The 11,799-nt window shown below is 44.5% G+C and overlaps 1 protein-coding gene across 1 annotated transcript in view; it reads right to left on the bottom strand.

Moving 5' to 3' along the window:
* The window catches only part of Deptor (DEP domain containing MTOR interacting protein), a 137,570-nt gene that overhangs the window by 93,630 nt on the left and 32,141 nt on the right, over nucleotides 1-11,799 (bottom strand). Inside the window, exons 2-3 of the mRNA XM_021217119.2 lie at nucleotides 4,793-4,971; nucleotides 2,069-2,192 (exon numbers count right to left, since the gene is read on the bottom strand). Coding sequence (XP_021072778.1) covers nucleotides 2,069-2,192; nucleotides 4,793-4,971 — 303 coding nt within the window. The remainder of the gene's footprint in view (nucleotides 1-2,068; nucleotides 2,193-4,792; nucleotides 4,972-11,799) is intronic.

Genomic DNA, 11,799 nt, shown 5'->3' with positions numbered 1-11,799 from the left:
AAAAAAAAAAAACAACAGATAAATAAAGTCTCTGAATAAATAACCAACTATTCACTTTTAATGTTATTAAACTATCTAAAACTTACACAATAACACCTGTCCTGAAATTCACAGAAAGATCACCCATAAAACAAGGAAAATGCATAAAGTGGAAGAATTCACTTCAAATGTCCCAAAATGTGTCCCAAAATGTGCCCCAAACATCCAGCTACCAAAAGCAGTGGCCAACGTTTATGAGACCATAGCTGGGTCACTTAAGATTAAATATATATATATATATATATATATATATATATATATATATATTTTTTTTTTTTTTTCCCCCAGTGCTAATTTCACAAGGAATTTGGAGAAATACGTTTACTTGGAATTTGAGACCACTGAGTATTAATAACTAGAAAGTATATGGCTGGCATAGAGAGTCCTGGAATATTGATGAATTCACACACACACAAAACCCAAAAACCAACCAACCAAACAAACAAACAAACCCCTAACCATACAAAACAAAGCCACACTCCCTCTTCCTCCTTGGTCTTACACATGCTAGGCAAATGTGTACATCTGAGACACATCCCTGGTCCCTTGTGATGGTTTGTCTATTCTTGGACCAGGGAGTGGCACCATTTGGAGGTGTGACCTGGTGGGAGTAGGTGTGTCACTGTGGGTGTGGGCTTAATACTCTCACCCTAGGTGCCTGGAAGTCAGTGTTCCACTAGCAGCCTTTGGATGAAGATGTAGAACTCTCAGCTCTGCCTGCGCCATGCCTGCCTGGATACTGCCATGCTCCCACCTTGATGATAATGGACTGAACCTCTGAACCTGTAAGCCAGCCCCAATTAAATGTTGTTTATATAAGACTTGCCTTGGTTGTGGTGTCTGTTCACAGCAGTAAAACCCTAACTAAGACATCCCTATTCATAATTTTCGTCAGTTATCACCAATATCACTAGCAAAGCACAGGCAGTCTTGGGTGGAAGGGATACAAAGAAGGCAGGAGTGTCAGTGGTAGGGTACATGAAGCATGAGCAAGGCCCGTGTTCACAACCAAAACCAAACCTAAGCTCTTAACCCTCTTGTTCTTTTGTCTGACTTCCTAGGCCTTCGCTGTAACACCTACACCCACCTACTATGGAGCGGGAGACACTTCTATCATCTTTTATGTGACAAATAGGAATTCTCACGACGTCCAAAGCCTTGCAAGACAACCAGAATTAAGGAATGGCATTGCTTCAGCAGTCCGCTCTCAGAATGTTGCCCTGAATAAAATTAAAGATGGTAGGAAAAGCTAGAGGCGAAAGAAAAGCAGAATAGCTTGGAGATATACCCCTTGGGAGACTCTAGACCTGCCAACCGAGTACTCCTAGGTTGTATATGGTATGTTTTAGCTTCCTGAAAGCTGCAATACTGTCCTCACAGATCCTGCTCCTTGTAGGGCGCTCAGCACTGACTGCCTGACATGACCCTAACCTTTCCCCTGGGCACAGCACATGTGACTGAATCTTCAGATTCGACAACAGTCACATCTATCCAATAAGGAAAAGGTCACGGGCATCTCTTGATGGAAAACATCAAACATCAAACAGTGCCCGTCCGTTTTCACTTCTGGAGCTTTGTTCAATTGTCTTAAGTACAGGGAATATGATTTTGACAAAGCGTTATGAATCTTACGAAACCAACTTTAATTTTTGGCAACGAGAGAAGCGGCTAAGTGACAGAACCTTCTCCCATTAAAAGGAACAGTTATGTAACCCACCCACATGGAAGAACCACACTGAGGTTGACACCACGGGAGAGGCAGACAGATGGGCTGCCGCCGAAGCTCGGTTGGTGGGCCATTTACCTGGTATGCATAAAGCCCAGGGTTCTACCCTCAGCACCACATATAAATAATGATGTGCAGCTGTAATCTCAGCAGACAGAGCCAGGAGGGTCAGAAATTCAAGGTTATCCTATGAGAACACAGGCCTGGGATACAGCCTAAGATCCTTTCTCGAAATAACTAAGTAACCAAGCAAAAGAACAGCGCCCGCTTCCATTTCCTGAGTCAACAGGGCAGTGGACTTACTTTTCATAGAGCCTCTGTCCTCGCATGAAGGCCTTCACCTCATTGTCCAGTGGAAAAGTCCCATCATCCTTCCTAAAGCGGTAGAAGAGCTTTACGTCCTTGAATTCCTTGTGCTCATCACACACTGGAACACAAGACACACAGAGAGGAAAGTGAGACATCTCACAAGAGACAGAAGATGAGAATCTACCCTCTGATGAACCCTTGATCACACAGAGCTCCTGGAAGGGACCGCGCTTAGCACAGCACCTCGCTAAGCGCAGTGCTCGTTGCTGTTAGCATCATCCCCCACCACCCCGCATCATCATCATCATCATCACCACTACCACCATCCTCAGTCATGTGCTGAAAGGCTCACAAAATTCACTTCATCGCCAGGCGTGGTGGCGCACGCCTTTAATCCCAGCACTCGGGAGGCAGAGGCAAGGCAGATTTCTGAGTTCGAGGCCAGCCTGGTCTACAGAGTGAGTTCCAGGACAGCCAGGGCTATACAGAGAAAAAAAAAAACCAATCACTTCATCATCCATCCCAAAGTCTTCATAAGCATGACCCTGGAACAGCATGAGCATCAAAGGCTATGAATAAGCAAGTTGAGGTAGCATCCACCTCTACTATCTATCCATCTACTCAGGAGGCGGAGACAGAGAAGGCCAGCTGGGGCTACAAAGTACGATCCTTTTGTTAAAAAAATCAGAAGTGGTATAAAGAGAAACTTAGCATATAACTACGATGATGCTAGGGATTTTCAGGGGTTAGGGAGAACTATAGTGAGAATGATGAAGGATAGCTCAGCTCTTTGAAGCTTCCCTGAAGAGTTATTAGAAAATAATAATAAAAAAAAAAAAAACCTAACAGTGAGTGGAAATGGAACAAAAATAAGAAGAATTGTACCTTGGCTTAAAAGAACACCAATGTGCAAGTGTCTAGGCCAGGCTGAGACCCTGAGGACATATCATCTTAGGGTCTCAACTGTGATAAAACATCATGATCAAAAAGCAACTTGGGGAGGAAAGGGTTTAGTACATCTTACCCTTCCAGGTAACAATCCATCCCCAAGGAAAGTCAGGGCAGGAACCCAAGCAAAGCCGGAACTGAAGCAGAAGCCATAGAGGCATGCTCTTTACTGGGTTGCTCCTCACGGGTGGCTCACCTACCCTCTGATACTCCCCATGACCACCAGCCAGGGGTGGCACAACCCATGGTGAGCTAGGCCCGCCCACATCAATTATCAATTAAAAAGAATGCACCACAGGCTTGCCCACAGGGCATGGAGAAACATTTTCTTAATGGAGGTTCCCTCCATTAAGAAGACTTTAGTTGGTGTAAAGCCAACATAAAACTAGCCAGCATGCCGGGGAGCGGTGGCACACGCCTTTAATCCCAGCACTCGGGAGGCAGAGGCAGGTGAATCTCTGAGTTCGAGGCCAGCCTGTCTATAGAGTGAGTTCCAGGTCAGCGAGGGTGACACAGAGAAACCCTGTCTCGAAAAACCAAAAAAAACCAACTAACCAAACTAACAAACTAGCCAGCACACACATGTTCAGGATGGTCACTGAACCATTGACAAGTGTCATGGTTTGAATGTCAATGGCCCCCATAGGCTCCTATATTTGCATGCTTAGTCCCCAACTGTTTATGAAGGATAGGGAGGTGTGACCTTAGAGAAGGTGTGTCACTTCGGGTGGGTTTTTAGGTTTCAAAAGCCCAGTGTCTGTCTCTGTGCCTTCCACCTGATCAGGATGTAAAGCTCTTAGTACCAGGTTTGCTCACTACGCCATGATGATCGCAGACAAAACCTCCAAAACTGTAAGCAAACTCAATTTAAATGCTTTCCTTTAGAAAAGTTGCCTTGGTCATGGTGTCTGTTCACAGCAATAGTCAGTGACCGAGACAGAGAATAACAGCCAAGACTTATAGACAACTTCAATGTCCCTTAACCCAATAGATAAGGCTACGGTGGGCCATTCAGGGCACACCATGGATACAGCAGCAAAATGAACAGCCACAGATAAGGATCTTGATATCAGAGAAGAGCTCTTAAGGGCGGTAGACGATAGAGAAGATTGTGAATATGTCTGATGATAAAACAGATGTGGGCAACTAACTCAGAGGGAGTCAGCCAGGCGTAGAGTGGGGGCAGATATGAACAGTGGGGGGGGGGGGCATCTATGGTAACAAATTACAATGACACACATTGATGAGATATCATGTGGCAACCTCTTGGTTTGCCTGCTAACATAAAAAAGAAAATAATTTCAGAGCAATGGACTATCAACACTGGTGAATTCAACATAACAGTGTGCTGGTCAAGTTGCAAAGAGTAAACATGCATCCACGTGAAAGCTCAAACATGACACACAGTCTAGAAAAGCAGTTAACCCAAGTACCTCTTGGAGGAAGGATGCGATTGCGAAGAGATGAGATTGGTACTAAAGAGATAATTTAAAGAAAAATGTTTACTATCTAACATGTGATCTTGTAGAGATAGGGGTCTCAGATAGCCCAGACTGGCTTCAAACTCATTATTTATCCAAGTATTTAGTGGAGCCTTGAATAGCGGAGCCTTGAACCCCTGATTCTCCTGCCTCTGCGTATGCCAGCACTCCTTCCTCTTACATCTTCACGGGTCTTCTCTTCCTCTCCAGCCCAACATGGGTGGTTCAGGGGTAGAATTCTCACCTACCATTTCCTCTCCCGACCCCTTGACGGTACCACCTCACTCACCATGATGAATGATGCCCCGGTCGGCTAATTTCTGCATGAGTTTTATCGCCGTCTCCCGGTCAGAGGCCTCCTTGTGTTCAATGAGCCAGTCAACCAGCTCTTTTGCAACAAAGCAGTTTGGGTAGGTTTTGAGATGATGCCGTCTATCTTTAATAACCTTTTCTTCATGGAGCCGCAGCCTGAAAAGATGAACAAGAACTTGAAGAATTCCTAAACCGATCCATGCCACGGAGAAAGTATATAAACAGATGGAAGACTGCCATCCAGTTGGGACCTGCTGTTCATCACAGATCATGCACAGTCCTCCACATATGCACTCACACATTCACATGACCTGTATGCTTTCATCCACTCATTCATATGATAAAGACCCATACTTAACCATGAGCAATCTGTTAGGGACTGCTAGGCAATGAAAGCATTCGTCAGAAAATATGGACCAACATGCCCCTATTTGGGGCCTTATTTATTTATTTATTTATTTATCTCCATTAGGACCTCAGCTATGTTTTTGTTGGTTGGCTGTTTTTTGAGACAGGGTTTCATGGGGGTCCAGACTGGTCTCAAACTTGATTTGCAGCCAAGGATGGCTTTGGATTCCTGATCTTCCACTGTAGAGTACAGGCATGTGTTACCACACCTAGTGGACTATAGCTAATCTTATTGAGGCTTATGAGCTTCCACAAGGTGATCTGATCACTTGAGAGTGATTAACTCATGCAATGCTCACAACAATCCACCAGAAATTGGAACTATACGCATTCTTTTACCGAGGTCCTACAAGTAATTAAATGACTTGTCTAAACCCACACAACTAGCAAGTCCTGAAGATGCCATCCAAGGTCGGGTCCCTGAGTGGCATCCTGCCGCCTCCAGCTAGAGATGGATGAATGGAAAGCCATACAGGGACTGACTAAAGCTGTTGGGCAAAAACAATTACAATTCACTCCCAGGTTGGTGACTTAGTCAAGGAAAGTGCTTTGTGGGAGCTTACCCTGCCCCTTCGATGACTTTACAGAGGAATCACAGACGTGCCTTTTCTTTAAGGTTTCTGCCATTTACCTTTTTATTTATTTTATTTATTTTTTTTTAAAAAAACCATCCTTGCATTTTCTTTTCTTTTTCTCAAATGAAGTCTTTAAATCGATGACCCTCAAAAATCTCCCCATTCAATCCACTCATCTGATTTATAATCTACTCTGAACACTGCTGAGCTGTCTTGGGAAACGGGAAGACCTCATAAAGGATTGTACGGTTCTGGCAAGTGCTTTAAGGGCTCCCTGCCCCCCACCCCAATCTGTAAAATGGAGAGTTTCGATAGAATTTCTATCCTTGGCCATAAAGAGACTTAGCAGAAACCCAGCAGAGGAACCCCTCACAGGGACAATTCTAATGTAAGAGACTGAAGGGCTGGGGTGTGGTGTTCAACAGAAAAATGCATGCCTAGCATGTGTAGATGAGAGAGAGGTATAAAAGCTGGTGGCATTGGGAGGCTGGGGGGATGCGGAGAGAGGGAGAGAGAGAGAGAGAGAGAGAGAGAGAGAGAGAGAGAGAGAGAGAGAGAGAGAGAGAGAGAAGGGAAGAGAAGGAGAGAGAGATCTTTCTTTCTTGCTTAATTTTTGCTTCGGGTGTTTTGAGTTTTTGTTGTTTGCTTAGTGTATTTTAGTTTGGGGTAAAATTTACAAGGGCAAAGGGTGGATATGAGGGGATGGGGAGATGAGCAGGACTGGGGTCCATGATGTGAAACTCACAAAGAATTGATTAAAAAAATAAAAAACAGACACAAACAGATCAAGAGAAAAGTTTTTAATCACGTATGACAGAATATGCCTGCAACTTCAACACTCTGGGTACCAGAGGACTTGTAAGTGCCAAGTCAGACTAGGTTACAGAGAGAATTTATCTCAAAAACACAAAACAAAGAGAAACTGTTTCCAATCGCAATACCTGAGATCTGAAATCAACAGTTCACAAAGCCAGTAAACTCGTAACTAAGTATCCATGAACCTGTACTGTGTTCCCTGTCTTTTGATGAGGGTAATTAAGTGTTCATTTCCACTACCAAAATGGTCCTAAGTCTCCCTTCCACTGGATGATTTAATGGCTCTAGGACACTGAATGTTGCCACTTTGTGCCTCTGGAGACTTATCATCAGACAGAGCTGTGTGCCCTGAACACAGTGACCCCAGGGCTTCTAGGGCAGGCATTTGATCTCTGTGTCACTCTACTCCGTCGCTGCTGTTAGTTATGGTTAGTAATTCATTGGGATGGGTGAGATGGGCCTTCCCATGGAGCCTAGCCAGCTTGTTGGCAACAAGCTGGAACGCTCATTTACTACTGCATTCGTCCCTGAACTCAAATAGCTCCCTGCAGCTGCTGCTTCTATTCTGCCATGATCTGCTAAACTCGCTAGTATAAAAAGACTAAGGAAGAATTCAGGGGCTGGGAAGACGGCTCCGCAGTGAAGAGTGTGGATTGCAGAGGACCCGTGTTAGATGGTTTGGAACCTCCCGTCACTCTCCAGAGGATCTCACAACCTCTTCTGGACTCCACAGGCATCTGTATGCACACGTGCAGGCTGCTACCCCCCCCCCCACATATACACATAATTATAAATAAAATACATCTTTGTAAAAAGGAATTCAGACGTTTTGGCAGAAGCTCAATGTGAAGGACAATGAGGATTTTGGGGTTTTTGACATCTGCTTCCATCACTCAAGGACTGTTTTGAGTAGGGACAAATAACTGATGGCAAATGTTGATGCTTAATTTAAAAAATCAGCCATCTATAATTTCCCAAGACCCAAGAGTCAAATGTGCTATAGGGCTCACTAAGGAGGGGGACATGGCAAAGAATCCACTAGTAAGAGACATGCCATACCAGAGACAAGAGAAAGCGTCTAAGAGACATCATCTGACAGGCCTAGGAGACACCCACGAGAAGGGAGGAACGAAGCAGGATGGCCTGATGAAAGGAGGATGTTGGGAGGAAAAGTAGAGACAGAAGGATCATAACTATGTTAGGTCCTGTTGCAGCAGCAGCAGCAGAAACAACACATGCGTGCACACACATACAACAACAACACTTACATACACAGAGGGAGAGAAGAGAAAGAGGAGAGAGAGGGGGAGGGGGAGGGAGGGTGGGAGGGAGGGCGAGAGAGACTGATTGACCTGACTGGAGAAGGAAAAAATGTTAGGAAACCCAAACTCAGAGAGACAACAAATAATTTATTATAAGCCCAGCCCAAATATTCATAAGACCTACTTATACTAAAGAACAATTTTTCATTAGCTCTGCAACTCAAATTTTATTCAGTATTCTACATCTAATCTGGCAATCAGATAGGAGATATGTTTTATTAAACATGAAAGCATATTAGGATTAATATTTTATGGGGAAAAGAGGGGATTTACATTGATAGGAGTGAACAGTCTGAGTCCTTACTCCTCTAGGGAAAAAGACTTATGTAATTTTGTTGAAAACACCTGACTCATTGTGTTTATCTGCTTCTTCTGAAGAGTACTTTAGCCCACATGGTTGGAGCCAAACCATACAAACTGTAAAGATTACGAAACTAAAGTACAAAATCTCTCAGCTCTTAATATTGAGCTGAGTGACATGGAAACAGGACTGTGAGGAGCTCACCCAGGTAGAGGCACTTACTGTGCAAGCCTAGAGACTAAGTTCATTCTCTCGTGTGACAATGCAAGGAAAGAAGCAACTCCACAAGGTTATCACACACACACACACACACACACACACACAGACATATACAGACACATGTACCATGTGGTGGTTTGAATATGCTTGGCCCAGGGAGTAGCACTATTAGGAGGTATGGCATTGTTGGAGGACATGTGTCACTGTGGGAGTGGGCAATGAGACCCTCTTCCTAACCATGTGTGAGCCAGTTTTCTCCTAGTGGCCATGAGATGAAGAGGTAGCTCTCCTCCAGTACCACACCTGTCTGGATGCTGTCATGTTCCCACATGATGACAATGCATTATGATGATAATGAACTAAACCTCTGAAACTGTAAGCCAGCCCCAATTAAATGTTTGCCTTTATAAGAGTTGCCTTGGGCTGGTGAGATGGCTTAGTGGGTAAGAGCACTGACTGCTCTTCCGACGAAGGTCCTAAGTTCAAATCCCAGCAACCACATGGTGGTTCACAACTATCCGTAATGAGATCTGACATCCTCTTCTGGTGTGTCTAAAGACAACTACAGTGTACTTACATATAATAATAAATAAATCTTTGGGCTTGAGCGAGTGGGGCTGGAGCAAGCGGGGCTGGAGCGAGCAGAGGTCCTCAGTTCGATTCCCAGCAACCACATGATGGCTCACAACCATCTGTACAGCCACAGTGTACTCATATACATAAAAATGTATGTAAATAAGTCTTTAAAAAAAAGAAGAGTTGCCTTGGTTTTGGCGTCGTGGTACAGCAATGAAAACCCTAACTAAAACACATCATATACACACATAATTGTAATAAACCGTTTTTTAAAAAGAGACAGATGAAAAACATAACAAATTTGTCTAGAAGTGATCAAACAAGGAATAAGGTAACAACTAATTCCATGTCGGTGCACACAGGCACATGCGTATGTGTGTGTGTGTGTGTGTGCGCGTTTGTGCTTTTTGACATAGGGTCTCAATAAGTAGCCCAGGCTAGCCTCAAAGACAGGCTACTCTGTCTTCATCCTTGGGGAGTGTTGAAATGACAGACAAGCACGGTTAAATATTTTTTTAAAGTTGTGGGGCTGGGGAGTGAGGAAGAGACAGAGGTCCAGAAGGCCTCACAGTGAGGCTTCAGAATTATCATATGAGGAAAACCTGTTGACCAAGAGGACCGCTGGAAGCCTAGTGGCCCAGATCTCAAGAACTGGTGGAAGCCACTGCGGCAGGCACAGAGACACACCATTGTCCCTAAGTGACCCACGACTCCCAGTACTAAAGCATATATGCCTGGGTGGAGATTTAAGATGTTGATAAGACAGACACCCAAGAAATGATACTGTTTGGTGGACTACAGTGTTAGGCCTGCATGGGAAAGCCCACTCTATGACAGTGACCCTGTAAACCTCCCTATGTGACATATAAAGTCTCCAGTTCTCTGTGTCTGCTGCATTTGAGTTTCTAAACTTTCTCCCCATTCCTATTCACTCCGTTCTTGGAAAGAATGCTGTTTTTTTTAAACTAATTTTTTTTTAAAAGATTTATTTATTTATTATATGTAAGTACACTGTAGCTGTCTTCAGACACTCCAGAAGAGGGCGTCAGATCTTGTTATGGATGGTTATGAGCCACCATGTGGTTGCTGGGATTTGAACTCCGGACCTTTGGAAGAGCAGTTGGGTGCTCTTACCCACTGAGCCATCTCACCAGCCCAAGTATGCTGTTTTTTATAATAACATATCCCTGCTTCTGATCCCATCCAAATGTCTCTGGTCAGTGTTTTGATCTGGGACACAAGAACCCAGAGCCCCTGAGAGGCGCCCACCCAATCCTGACTGAGGTCTACTGATGTCAATACCTGTCAAGGAAATAAGCGGAGATTCCGCAGTGCCAACGTCTGACAAGCAGGTTCTCGGCCCGCAGAAGCCTCCCGGCTATGTGGGAGCCATCTCTGCCTTAGCAAAGCAAACCCAGGATGAGAAGCGGCACAAAGGCACAGAAGCAAGTCTCCTTCCAGCCCCCTCTGCCCTTACACTCTGAATGAGAGAAGGGCTATACATTGAGTGTGCTGGTTTGACTGTGAATCACCCTCATAGGCTCATGTATTGGAATGCTCAGTCACCAAGCAGAGGAACAGTTTGGGAAGGATTAGGACGCATTGCCTTGATGGAGGAAGAGTGTGACTGGGGGTGGGTTCTGGGTCTTCCGAAGCCCACACTCAGCCAAGTCTCTTTCTCTGCCTGCCGCCAGCCTGACAGTCGGGCTGTGAGGTTCTCAACAATTGCTCCAGTGCCCTATGAGTCTCTTTCCCGTCAAGATGACCATGGACCATCCTTCTAAAACTAAGCCAGGCCTCAATTCGATGCTTCCCTTCATATATGTAAAATAGACTTGATGTCTGGGTAGAGACACCTGCGTTCCATGGACATACAAAGGGGAAGGTTGTGGAAAATCCTACAGCAGAATAATAACAACAATAACACACACAGAAACATAGTCCAGGAAGGAAGGAGAGAGGGAAGAAAAGAGAGAGGCAGGAAAGGCCAATCTGAAAGAAAACACAATCCATGAAATAGAATTGTCCTAACATACAGTGAACTGTTAACAAAAACAAAAACAATAGGGCCAGCCAGGTGGCTTAGTGGATTTTACCTTCGGTGTGTAACCCTGACATCCTGAGGTCAAACCCTGGAAGTCATGGCAAAAACAGAGAACTGACTCCCTCAAGTATTCACTTGCTGGACTCCACGGCACACTCCCCCCCCCCCCACACACACACAAAACTAAATAATAAAACTGTAAAACATGCTGGGGTTGAGAGTCACCCTATGTGCTAGGCACAGTTATAACTCTGTAGGTGGTGGCCCTCAGGATGAGTCCCTAAACAATCCCAAGACTTCAAGTGGCACCTGAATGCAGTCCCAATTATCAAGAAGATACTGAACCCTGATTCTATAAAGTTAGTTTACCCGCGTATGCTGACATCTTCACAGGGATCCTGCTAATTAATTCAGCGACAATAGCAGTGAGTCATTTGTTGAACACGCACAGAGCGAGGCAGAACGCAAAACACTCATTCTTAGACGTGCTGTCTGTCAGGAATCCAAGAATAATGAAGGCCAATTTATTTAGAAATGTAAATGTGGAACAAAATGCCACAGAATTCAGCGGAGGAGGAATCTGTTAGGAGCCAAGAGAGGAGTTTTAGCTCTTGTACACTTTCCAAATTTAAACAACAACAAAAAAGTATTAGTTGTGTTTATCTTGAAATACTACACACACACACACACATACACACACACACACACACACACACACACACA

This window comes from Mus pahari, chromosome 17 (assembly GCF_900095145.1).
Source record: "Mus pahari chromosome 17, PAHARI_EIJ_v1.1, whole genome shotgun sequence".
NCBI classification, from domain to species: Eukaryota; Metazoa; Chordata; class Mammalia; order Rodentia; family Muridae; genus Mus; species Mus pahari.
This window is presented reverse-complemented; position numbering and strand designations above follow the sequence as displayed.